The sequence below is a fragment of the Manis pentadactyla genome, chromosome 16 (assembly GCF_030020395.1).
Source record: "Manis pentadactyla isolate mManPen7 chromosome 16, mManPen7.hap1, whole genome shotgun sequence".
NCBI classification, from domain to species: Eukaryota; Metazoa; Chordata; class Mammalia; order Pholidota; family Manidae; genus Manis; species Manis pentadactyla.
Window position 1 is genome coordinate 70,828,651 of NC_080034.1, and position 13,938 is coordinate 70,842,588.

Sequence of the window (13,938 nt, forward strand, 5' to 3'; positions counted from 1 at the left end):
TGAAAAGCATATGTACAGCAAAGGACACCTTCGTTAGAAAAAAAGGAACCCTGCAGTATGGAATATATGCATGAATGACAGATCTGATAAAGGGTTGACATCCAACATATATAAAGAGCTCGTGCACCTCAACAAACAAAAAGCGAATAATCCTATTAAAAAATGTGCAGAGGAGCTGAACAGACAGTTCTCCAAAGAAATTCAGATGGCCAACAGACACATGAAAAGATGCTGCACATCGCTAGTCATCAGAGAAATGCAAATTAAAACCACAATGAGATATCACCTCACACCAGTAAGGATCGCCACCATCCAAAAGACAAACAACAAGAAATGTTGGCGAGGTTGTGGAGAAAGAGGAACCCTCCTACATTGCTAGGGGGAATGTAAATTAGTTCAACCATTGTGGAAAGCAGTATGGAGGTTTCTCAGAAAGCTCAAAATAGACATAACATTTGAACCAGGAATTCCACTTCTGGGAATTTACCCTAAGAATGCAGCAGCCCAGTTTGAAAAAGACAGATGCACCTCTATGTTTATCGCAGCACCATTTACAATAGCCGAGAAATGGAAGCAACCTAAGTGTCCATCAGTAGATGAATGGATAAAGAAGAGGTGGTACATACACACAGTGGAGTATTATTCAGCTATAAGAACAAAATTAATCCTATCATTTGCAAGAACATGGATGGATCTAGAGGGTACTATGCTCAGTGAAATAAGCCAGGCAGAAAAAGACAAGTCCCAAATGATTTCACTCGTATGTGGAGTATAAGAACAAAGAAAAACTGAGGGAACAAAACAGCAGCACAACCACAGAACCCATGAATGGACTCACAGCTACCAAAGGGAAAGGAACTGGGGAGGATGGGTGGGAAGGGAGGGATGAGGGCAGGCAAACAGAAAGGGGGCCTTACGTTTACCATGTATAATGTGCGGTGGGGGCATGGGGAGGGCTGTGCTACGCAGAGAAGACACGTAGTGATTCTACAACATCTTACTACGCTGATGACACTGACTGTAATAGGGTTTGTGGGGGGAACTTGGTGAAGGGGGGAGCCTAGTAAACAAAGTTCTTCATGTCATAGTGGATTAAGGATAACAAAATAAATTAAAAAACTAAAAACTCTGACTGTCCTCTACATTTACCTGTTTTCGTTTCTCAGCCTCCAATAATTTGGCTTTTGCAGCTTCTTCCTTCTTTATCCTCTTAGCCTGTGCATATAAAATAGGTCTCAAAGTCATGCAACAGCACCACCACAACCTGAATATGACCTTACACTTGGAAACGGAGCTCCATGCCTCGCAAGGTTCAAACAGTATGTAACGTGTATGTAGACAATTACAGATTTCCCCTCAGTTTGTTACGTTTAACATACTGATTTCATTTGTAACGTATAGATTACAATTAAGATATACAAAAAAATTCTTAAATTCGTAAGAGAATGTCAGGTTTTTTTCTTCAAACTCTGTAAAACGTCTGAAATAATTTGAGTGTTACTTTACCTTAAAACTTAATCACAGAAAAAAATGATGTTATGGCATTTTTTGCTTTTTCTGATTTTTGAAAGTAAATCATGATCACTGTAGAAACTTTACAAAAACGGGATCGATTTTAACAATAAAGGTTAAAGGACAAATAAGTAGCATTTAAAAATGCCCGTGTCTACTTTACTTGAAGTTTCGTTTGTAATACTTAAAATTTGAGATAAATCCATTACTTAAATAACATTAACTCTATTTAACGTACGGTGGTTAAATTCAAGGTTTTTTCCCTAATATAATAGAAACATAACCTTTAATGAAGCACATTATGAATATCAAGCTCATGCTATCAAATTTGAGCTTTATAATCTTACTCATTATCTAGTAGCTTCATAATTATCTAGTAGTAATTGCCAATGTACTTTAATATTTTCAATTTGGAGGGTTTTAAAATTAATTTGAAATGGGTAAGGGAATATGTGTACATGGTTTTAGAAGGAAAAAACCTGCAACTGTGGAAACCTCAGCTAACCGTATTGCTCAGGGAATAAGCCAATTTTTATGGCAACAGTTTCCTGAACAGCTAAGGGTTTGGATTATAATAATTTTCAACATTAAAAAGCTCGTTTTGGACAAAAGTACTTTGGATAATTTTGAGACATATACACGTACAGCTCAGATAGACACAGTACACTTAACATAATTTGGCTTTTTCTTGAAGACTTGAGCAGTTATTCTTGACATCAGTTACTATACACAGTTTGATAACAGAAATGCCTTTGGGCCATTGAGGTGTTGAAAATTGCTTCCTTTTTAACTACCAGATTACAGACTGTTGCTAGGCTTTGGAGTTTCTGTTTATCCTATTTTCCCTTGCTGTCTTGCAGCTATTCCTTTTGCTGTTGCCAGCATGTCCTTGAGCCCTATTCTGTCAGCCCAGTTCTGTCCGAACTCAGAAAACAAAGCTGGTTAAACTGTTTACACATTGAACACTCCTACTTTTGTCATGTTTCATTTCTAAATGAAAAGCAGGTATGACTATAAGACTTAATGACGTTGTGAAAAGTAAAGAACATGAATTTTAGCGTATGATCTTTATGACTATATTGGCTATTGAGAGGTTTCCCCTTTCTTTTTTTTCCTTTACTTATTTCCTGGATTTTTACTATTAGGATTAGATAAGCTTGCTAAGTAAGGTTCAGAGAGGTCCTTATTCTATACATTATGTTTACAGATAATTTGTGATGGACATGTTAATTTGTATGAGTGAGAGAACAGACTGATAAAATTTTCATTTTTCAGACTTTAAAATACATGACTATATTACTTTAATCATATCAAATTTAAGAATTCTACCTCCAGAATTTGCTGGGCTCGAAGACCTTTTTCCATTCTCATTTGTTGTATTCTCTTAATTCTTTCCTGTAGGAAAAATTATGACAATTTTAGATAATAAGCTAAATATCTAGGAGGAAGGTATTTAAGTGGAATCAAATAATTAAAGATATAAGTACAGATTTACCAAATTTTACCCATGCTGGATATAAATTTTAATTATTTACTTTAACATTATATATATGCCACCTGTCTTAAATTGGAATGACTTTATAAAATGTCTCAAAACAATTTTAAAATACAAATGCTAAATAAGTATATAAAAACAACATAAACCAAGCTGGTTAAACTCAAGTCTTTATAAATATTTGCAAGTACAAGTAATACTCATTTGGAAATAAATATTGGACAGACAAGTAGGATAAAACAGTCTATCAGGAAATCAGGACCCCTAAGGCTGGTCCTGAGTTACTGTCACTCATTGCATGAACTTGGACAAATAGAACTACTCTTGCATAAAATAGGGGAGGCACTTGCTCTTTTTCTCACTGTCACAATTATATTTAAGAAGTTTTAAAAAGTGCACAGTACATCACGATTGTACGAAGTATTAACAATTGCCATAACGTGATAAATTACATTACTTTCAATAACTACAGTAAGCCAAATACAGAAATAATTTGTAGTAACTTATAAGTGGTGCTCAAATTATCTAAATGTAATGTACTAGTTATTGTTTGAATTCAGCAATCTAAATTTTGTTAACCTTACATTCTCATTTTAAAAAATCACTCCATATGTTATAAGCACATCGTTAACAATTTCACATACATAAATCCCTTTGAAAGTCCTAAATTGGCACTGATGAGGATACAGTTTTAAAAAAATACACCTAAATTGCCCTACTTGTAAATTGCAGCTGTCCTAGGATTTTCAGAGCCAACACATTCTATACTACCAAATATTACCATACCCACCCCTACTTCCAGATGCTAGTTGTACCTTTTGAAGCAATACTTTAATACATTTTTATTTCGTTTTTTGCATTGATGTTATTGATTTCCTGCAGGGATCCACTGTAGGATAATGAGATTTCTGGAATTTCTGCTGTGATTTTAGAAGACTGATCACTTTCTATGACTTTGCTCATTGTGAACCTAGGTTTTGATTATAGCTCACAAAAATAAAAATACAAGTGTATATTTTCTTTTATTTCCAAGTTGTAGAGAACACTGCATTTGATCCGCATTTGAAATATTTATTTAGATTAGAACTTGAGACCAAAGTGTTCTCTGAATTTAATCTTTAATCATGTCTACAAAAGCCATTCATTAATCTCTTAAGCACAGAAATAGGTATAGAACCTTGGGCTTAACTCACCCAGTGTAGAGCTGTTGTTTTAGTCTGAGTGATTTATACGGATGTACATATATATACTTGGTAGTGCTTTCATTAGCAATAGCAGAGATAAACATTATTTATAAATCAGTGCAGGGGAAGGAGCCAAGATGGCGGCGTGAATAGAGCGGTGGAAATCTCCTCAAAAAACCCTATATATTTTTGAAAATACAACAAATACAACTATCCCTAAAAGTGAGACCAGAAGATACAGGACAACAGCCAGGCAACATCCACACCTGTGAGAACACAGTGCCTCCGAAGGGGGTAAGATACAAGCCGCAGCCCGGCAGGACACGAGCGTCTCTTACCCCAGCTCCTAGCGGGAGGAGAGGAGTCACAGCAGGGAGGGAGAGGGAGCCCAGGACTGCTAAATTCCCAGCCCCAGCCATAAGCACTAGGAGAGCAGACACACAGCGAGTGGCGAGCTGGATGCTAGAGAAACGGGACAGTAAAACCTGCGAGCTGCCCCCACAGCCGGAGCCCCAGGGACAAAGAAAAGCGAGTGCTTTTTGAAAGTCTTAAAGGGACAGGAGCCTCAAACTGTAGGAAACACCCCGGTGTAATCAGCCCAGTTACTGGGAATACCGGGTAACTCGGGGCGCCCCGAACCCCTGGGTGGCAGCGCTACTCGGAGGCCCCTCACGGTGACAAACAGCGTCCCTCCAATTTCAACTCTGACGTGGCTCCGCCATAGCAGAACAGTAGTCTGAGGCCGGCCTCTCCCATGGAAGCAGGGCAGAGATTCCTCCACAACCTCCGGGCAAGAATAAGAAACCCAGTATGTGTGCAGCTGCCCAGCACAAGCCGCTAGGGGTCGCCGTTCTCCCAGGAGAGGAAGGCCACAAACCAGCAAGAAGGGACGACCTCCCAGCGACATACACACCAGCTCCCCAGAACTACCTCTATCGCCATGAAAAGACAGAAGAATTTGATGCAGACCAGACTAATCCAGACATCCTCCCCTGAGAAGGAACCTCGGGAGATAGATGTAACCAATCTCCCTGAAAAATAATTCAAAATAAAGGTCATAACCATGCTTATGGATCTTCAGAGAAATATGCAAGAGCTAAGGTATGAAGTCCAGAGGGAGATTACAGAAATAAAACAATCTCTGGAAGGACTTAAGAGCAGACTGGATGAGGTGCAAGAAGCCTTTAATGGAATAGAAATCAGAGAACAGGAACGCAGAGAAGTTGATGCAGAGAGAGATAAAAGGATGTCCAGGAATGAAAGAATATCAAGAGAACTGCGTGGCCAAACCAAACGGAACAGTCTTCGCATTATAGGGGTACCAGAAGAAGAAGAGAGAGAAAAAGGGATAGAAAGTGTCCTTGAAGAAATAATTGCTGAAACCTTCCCAGAAATGGGGGAGGAAATAGTTCCTCAGACCACAGAGCACACAGAACTCCAAAGAGGACAGCACCAAGACACATAATAATTAAAATGGCAAAGATCAAGGATGAGGATAGAGTTTTAAAGGCTGCTAGAGAGAGGAAAAAGGCCACCTATGAGGAAAAACCCATCAGGCTATCATCAGACTTCTGAGCAGAAACTTTACAGGCCAGAAGAGAATGGCATGATATATTTAATGCAATGAAACAGAAGGGCCTTCAACCAGGAATACTATATCCAGCACGTTTATCATTTAATATGAAGGAGGGAGTAAACAATTCCCAGACAAGCAGAAGATGAGGGAATTTAACTCCCACAAACCACCTTTACAGGGAATTGTAGACGGACAGCTCTAGATGGCAGCACTACCAAGGCTAAACAGATGTCACTGGAGAAAATAAAATCACAGCAAAGAAAGCAGACAGACCAAATTCTAACTGAAGGCAAAAAATAGAATCAACTACACACAAAGGCAGTTAAAGGAAACACAAAAGAGCAGAGAATAAAACACCCAATTTATAAAGAATGGAGGAGGAAGAATAAGAAAGGAGAGAAATAAAGAATCACCAGACAGTGTCTACAATTGCTCAATAAGCAAGTCAAGTTAGGCAGTAAGATACTAAAGAACCTAACCTTGAACCTTTGGTAACCACAAATCTAAAGCCTGCAATGCCAATAAGTACGTATCCTTCAATAATCACCGTAAATGTAAATAAACTGAATGCACCAATCAAAAGATGCAGAATAATACAATGGATAAAAAAGCAAGACCCATCTATTGGCTGCTTAAAAGAGACCCACTTCAAACCCAAAGACATGCAGTGACAAAAAGTCAAGGGATGGAAAATGATATTCCATGCAAACAAAAGGGAGACAAAAGCCGGTGTGGCAGTACTAGTAGCAGACAAAATAGACTTAAAAACAAAGAAAGTCACAAGAGATAAAGAAGGGCATTACATAATGATAAAGGGGTCAGTGCAACAAGAGGATATAACCATTATAAATATATATGCACCCAACACAGCACACCAGCATATGTGAAACAAATACCAACAAAACTAAAAGGAGGAAATAGAATGCAATGCTTTCATTTTGGGAGACGTCAACACACCATTCACTTCAAAGGACAGATCCACTAGACAGAAAATAAGGAAGGACACAGAGGCAATGAAGAACACACTAGAACAGACGGAACTAATAGACATCTATAGAACTCTACATACAAGAGCAACAGGATACACATTCTTCTCAAGTGCTCGTGGAACATTCTCCAGAATAGACCAAATACTAGGCCACAAGAAGAGCCTCAGTAAATTCCAAAAGATTGAAATTCTACCAACCAACTTTTCAGACCACAAAGGAATAAAATTAGAACTAAATTGTACAAAGAAAGCAAAAAGGCCCACAAACACATGGAGGCTTAACAACATGCTCCTAAATAATCAATAGATCAACGACCATATTAATATAGAGATCAAGCAATATATGGAAACAAATGACAACAACAGCACAAAGCTCCAACTTCTGAGGGACGCAGCAAAAGCAGTCCTAAGAGAAAAGCACATAGCAATCCAGGCATATGTAAAGAAGGAAGAACAATCCCAAATGAATAGTCTAATGTCACAATTATCGAAATTGGAAAAAGAACAAATGAGGCCTAAAGTCAGCTGGAGGAACATAATAAAGATCAATGAACAAATAAATAAAATTGAGAAGAATAAAATAGAAAAAAAAAATCAATGAAACCAAGAGCTGGTTCTTTGAAAAAATAAACAAACTAGATAAGGCTCTAGCAAGACTTATTAAGAGAAAAACAGAATCAACACACATCAACAGAATCAGAAATGAGAAAGAAAAACTCACGACAGACCCCACAGAAATACAAAGAATTATTAGAGAACACTATGAAAACCTATATGATAACAAGCTGGAAAACCTAGAAGAAATGGACAACTTCTTAGAAAAATACAACCGTCCAAGACTGACCAAGGAAGAAACACAAAATCTAAACAAACCAATTACCAGCAAAGAAATTGAAGCGGTAATCAACTACCCAGGAACAAAACCCCAGGGAGAGATGGATTTTCCTCAGAATTTTATCACACATACAGAGAAGACATAATACCCATTCTCCTTAAAGTTTTCCAAAAAATAGAAGAGGAGAGAATACTCCCAAACTCATTCTATGAAGCCAACATCACCCTAATACCAAAACCAGGCAAAGACCCCACCAAAAAAGAAAATTACAGACCAGTATCCCTGATGAACATAGATACAAAAATACTCAAAAACATATTAGCAAACCAAATTTAAAAATACATCAAAAGGATCAAACACCATGACCAAGTGGGACTCATCCCAGGGATGCAAGGATGGTACAACATTCGAAAATCCACCAACATCATCCAACACATAAACAAGAAGGACAAAAACCACATGACCATTTCCATAGATCCTGAAAAAGCATTGGACAAAACTCAACATCCATTCATGATAAAAACTCTCAGTAAAATCGGTATACAGGGCAAGTACCTCAACATAATGGCCATATATGATAAGACCACAGCCAACATCATACTGAATAGCAAGAAGCTGAAAGCTTTTCCTCTGAGATCATGAACAAAACAGGGATGCCCAACCTCCCCACTGTTATTCAACATAATACTGGAGGTCCTAGGCACGGGAGTTAGAGAAAACAAAGAAATACAAGAAATTCAAACTGGTAAAGAAGAGGTTAATCTGTCACTATATGCAGATGACATGATATTGTACATAAAAAACCATAAAGACTCCACTCAAAAACTACTAGAACAGATATCGGAATACAGCAAACTTGCAGGATACAAAATTAACACACAGAAATCTGTGGCTTTCCTATACACTAACAATGAACTAATAGAGAAATCAGGAAAACAATTCCATTCACAACTGTATCAAAAAGAATAAAATACCTAGGAATAAACCGAACCAAGGAAGTGAAAGTCCTATACCCTGAAAACTATAAGACTCTCTTAAGAGAAATTAAAGAGGACACTAAAAAATGGAAACTCATCCCATGCTCCTGGCTAGGAAGAATTAATATCGCCAAAATGGCCATCATGTCCACACCAATAAGCAGACTTGTTGCAAACCCTATCAAATTACCAACAACATTCTTCAATGAACTGCAACGAATAGTTCAAACCTTCATATGGGAACACCAAAGACCCAAAATAGCCAAGGCAATCCTGAGAAGGAAGTATAAAGTGGGGGGGATCTCACTCCCCAACTTCAAGCTCTACTACAAAGCCACAATATTCAAAAATTGGAAAACAATATGTAAGAGAAAGAAACCGTATTATTGTCGACCACCATACAAAAAAGTAAACTCAGAATGGATCACAGATCTGAATGTAAGTCATGAAACCATAAAACTCGTAAAAGAAAACATAGGCAAAACTTTCTTGTACATGAACACGAGCAACTTCTTCATGAACGTATTTACCCGGGTAAGGGAAACAAAAGCAAAAATGAACAAGTGGGACTATATCAAGCTGAAAAGCATATGTACAGCAAAGGACACCTTCATTAGAACAAAAAGGTAAACTGCAGTATGGGAGAATATATTCATAAATGACATATCTGATAAAGGGTGGACATCCAAAATATATAAAGAGCTCATGCACCTAAGGACACAAAAAGCAAATAATCCAATTAAAAAATGACCAGAGGAGCTGAACAGACAGTTCTCCAAAGAAGAAATTCAGATGGCCAACAGGCACGTGAAAAGATGCTCCACATCGCTAGTCATCAGAGAAATGCAAATTAAAACCAAAATGAGTTATCACCTCACAACAGTAAGGATCGACACCATCCAAAACACAAAGAACAACAAATGTTGGTGAGGTTGTGAAGGAAGGGGAACCCTCCTACACTGCTGGTGGGAATGTAAATTAGTTCAACCATTCTAGAAAGCAGTATGGAGGTTCCACAGAAAGCTCAAAATACAAATACCATTTGACCCAGGAATCCCACTTCTCGGAATTTACCCTATGAATACAGCAGCCCTGTTTGAAAAAGACAGATGCACCCCTATGTTTATCGCAGCACTATTTACAATAGCCAAGAAATGGAAGCAACCTAAGTGTCCATCAGTAGATGAATGGGTAAAGAAGAGGTGGTACATATGCACAGTGAAATATTATTCACCCAAAAGAAGAAAACAAATCCTTCCATTTGCAACAACATGGATGGAGCAAGAGGATATTATGCTCAGTGAAATAAGCGAGGCGGAGAAAGACAAGTCCCAAATGACTTCACCCATATGTGGAGTATAAGAACAAAGAAAAACTGAGGGAACAAAACAGCAGCACAATCACAGAACCCAAGAATGGACTCACAGTTACCAAAGGGAAAGGGACTGGGGAGGATGGGTGGGAAGGGAGGGATGAGGGCAGGGTAAAATTAAAGGGGGCATTACGATTAGCATGTATAAGGTGGTGTGGGGGCCCGGGGAGGGCTGTGCAATGCACGGAAGACAAGTAGTGATTCTACAACTTCTTACTACACTGATGGACAGTGACTATAATAGGGTTTGTGGGGGGGACTAGGTGAAGGAGGGAGCCTAGTAAATATAATGCTATTCATGTCATTGTGGATTAAGGATAACAAAATTCATTTAAAATAAATAAATAATACTTAATCAATAAATTTCAAAAACTAAATAAATTTGAAAAACTAAAAACTCTGACTGTCCTCTACATTTACCTGTTTTCGTTTCTCAGCCTCCAAAAATTTGGCTTTTGCAGCTTCTTCCTTCTTTATCCTCTTAGCCTGTGCATATAAAATAGGTCTCAAAGTCATGCAACAGCACCACCACAACCTGAATATGACCTTACACTTGAAAATGGGGCTCCATGCCTCACAAGGTTCAAAACAGTATGCAACATGTATGTAGACAATTACAGATTTCCCTTCAGTTTGTTACGTTTAACATACTAATTTCATTTCTAATGTATAGATTACACTTAAAATATACAAAAAAATTCTTAAATCGTAACAGTATGCCAGGCTTTCTTCTTCAAACTCTGTAAAAATTCTGAAATAATTTGAGTGTTATTTTACCTTAAAACTTAATCACAGAAAAGTGATGTTATGTCATTTGTTGCTTGTTCTCTGATTTTTTAAAGTACGACATCATCAGTGTAGAAAGTTTAGAAAAACAGAATAGATTTTAACAATAAAGGTTAAAGGACAAATAAGTAACATTTTAAAATGCACGTGTCTACTTTATTTGAAGTTTCTTTTGTAATACTTAAATTTGAGATAAATCCATTACTTAAATAATTTAAATGAAACATTAAACCCGATTTAACCTACTGTGGTTAAATTCAAGGTTTATTTTTTGAACTTTATAATCTTCAAGTCATTAACTAGTAGCTTCATAATTATCTAGTAGTAATTGCCAAAGTACTTTAATATTTTCAATTTGGAGTGTTTTAAAATTCATTTGAAATGGGTAAGGGAATATGTGTACATGTTTCTGCAAGGAAAAAACCTGTAACTGTGAAAACCTCAGCTAACCGCCTTGCTCAGGGAATAAGCCAATTTTTATGGCAACAGTTTCCTGAACAGCTAAGGGTTTGGGTTATAATAATTTTCAACATTAAAAAGCTTATTTTGGACAAAAGTACTTTGAATAATTTTGAGACATATACATGTACAGCTTAGACACAGTACACTTAACATAATTTGGCTTTTTCTTGAGGACTTGGGCAGTTATTCTTGACATCAGTTACTATACTACACAGTTTGATAACAGAAATGCCTTTTGGCCATAAAGGTGTTGAAAATTGCTTCCTTTTTAACTACAAGATTACAGACTGTTGCTAGGGTTTGGAGTTTCTGTTTATCCTATTTTCCCTTGCTGTCTTAGCTATTCCTTTTGCTGTTGCCAGCATGTCCTTGAGCCTTATTCTGTCAGCCAAGTTCTGTCCGAACTCAGAAAACAAAGATGGTTAAACTGTTGGCACATTGAACACTCCTACTTTTGTCATGTTTCATTTCTAAATGAAAACCAGGTATCTAAATATAAGACTTAATGAAGTTTTGAAAAGTAAAGAGCATGAGTTTTAGCATATGATCATTATGACTATATTGGCTATTGAGAGGTTTCCCCTTTTTTTTTTCTTAGTTCGTGGATTTTCACTATTAGGATTAGATAAACTTGCTAAGTAAGGTTCAGAGAGGTCCTTATTCGAAGCAATATGTATACAGATAATTTGTGATGGACATGTTAATTTGTATGAGTGAGAGAAGAGAAAAGACTAATAAAATTTTCATTTTTCAGACTTTAAAATACATGGCTATATTACTTTAAACATATCAAATTTAAGAATTCTACCTCTAGAATTTGCTGGGCTCGAAGTTCTTTTTCCATTCTGATTCGTTGTATTCTCTTAATTCTTTCCTATAGGAAAAATTATGACAATTTTAGATAATTAACTATCTAGGTGGAAGGTATTTAAGTGGAATCAAATAATGAAAGATGTAAGTACAGATTTACCAAAGGTTGCCCATGCTCGATATAAATTTTAATTATTTACTTTAACATTATATACATGCCACCTGTCTTAAATTGCTATGACTTTATAAAATGTCTCAAAACAATTTTAAAATACAAATGCTAAATAAGTATATAGAAACAACATAAACCAAGCTGGTTAAACTCAAGTCTTTATAAATATTTGCAAGTACAAGTAATACTCATTCGGAAATAAATATTGGACAGACAAGTAGGATAAAACAGTCTATCAGGAAATCAGGACACCTAAGGATAGTCCTGAGTTACTGTCACTCATTGCATGAACTTGAACAAATAGAACTACTCTTGCATAAAATAGGGGAGGCACTTGCTCTTTTTCTCACTGTCACAATTATATTAAAAAAGTTTTAAAAAGTGCACAGTACATCACGATTGTGTGAAGTATTAACAATTGCCGTAACATGATAAATGACATTTCTTTCAATAAATGCAGCAGGCCAAATACAGAAATAATTTGTAATAAATTATAAGTGGTGCTCAAATTCTCCAAATGTCATGTACTAGCTATTGTTTGAATTCAGCAATCTAAATTTTGATAATGTGACATTTTCATTTTAAAAAACCATTCCATATGCTATAAGCACATCGTTAACAATTTTAAATTCATATATCCCTTTTAAAGTCCCAAATTGGCACTGATGAGGATACTTTTAAAAGAATACACCTAAATACCATACTTGCAAATTGCAGCTTTCCTAGGACTTTCAGAGCCAACACATTTTATACTACTGTTTACTACAATACTAACCCCTATTTCCAATGCTAGTTGTACCTTTTGAAGCTATACTTTAATACATTTTTATTTCTTTTTTTCAATTGATGTGATTGATCCCCTGCAGGATAATGAGATTTCTGGAATTTCTGTTGTGATTTTAGAAGACTGATCACATTGTATGATTTTGCTGATTGTGATCCTAGGTTTTGAATATTATAGCTTGACAAAAATAAACATACAAGTGTATCTTTTGTTTTATTTACAAGTGTTAGAGAAGGTTGAACTGGATACACATTTGAAATATTTATTTAGATTAGAACTTCAGACCTAAGTATACTCTGAATTTAATCTTTAATCAAGTCAACAAAAGGCATTCATTATTCTCTTAAGCACAGAAATAGGTATAGAATCTTGGCCTTTACTCACCCAGTGTAGAGCTTCCTATTAGTCTGAGTGATTTATATGGATATACGAATATATACTTGGTAGTGCTTTCATTAGCAATAGCAGAGATAAGCATTATTTATAAATCATTACAGTGAAAGGAGCCAAGATGGCGGTGTGAGTAGAGCGGGGAAACCTCCTCCAAAAACCACGTATATTTTCGAAAATACAACAAATACGACTATCCCTAAAAGAGAGACCAGAAGATACAAGACAACAACCATGCTACATCCACAACTGCGAGAACCCAGCACCTCCGTAGGGGGAAAGATGGAAGCCACAGGCTGGCGGAACACGAGTGCCCCACACTTCAACTCCAGGCAGGAGGAGAGGAGTCAGAGCGGGGAGGGAGAGGGAGCCCAGGACTGCTAAATACCCAGACCCAGACATCCGCACCAGGAGCACAGACACACAGCGTGTGGTGAGCTGGATACTAGAGAAACGGGAAAGTAAAACCTGAGAGCTGTCCCCACAGCCAGAGCCCCTGGGACAAAGTAAAGTGAGTGCTTTTTGAAAGTGTTCAAGGGACAGTAGCCTCACAGGTGGACGGAAACGCCACGGCGCAATCAGCCCAGTAACTGGG

General features: G+C 37.0%; 1 protein-coding gene across 1 annotated transcript in view; it reads right to left on the minus strand.

The window, feature by feature from the left end:
- The window catches only part of LOC130681272 (bromodomain adjacent to zinc finger domain protein 2B-like), a 121,983-nt gene that overhangs the window by 34,786 nt on the left and 73,259 nt on the right, over positions 1-13,938 (minus strand). The window contains exons 7-9 of the mRNA XM_057493909.1: positions 4,763-4,975; positions 2,842-2,904; positions 1,150-1,215 (exon numbers count right to left, since the gene is read on the minus strand). Of these exons, the coding sequence (XP_057349892.1) occupies positions 1,150-1,215; positions 2,842-2,904; positions 4,763-4,975 (342 nt within the window). The remainder of the gene's footprint in view (positions 1-1,149; positions 1,216-2,841; positions 2,905-4,762; positions 4,976-13,938) is intronic.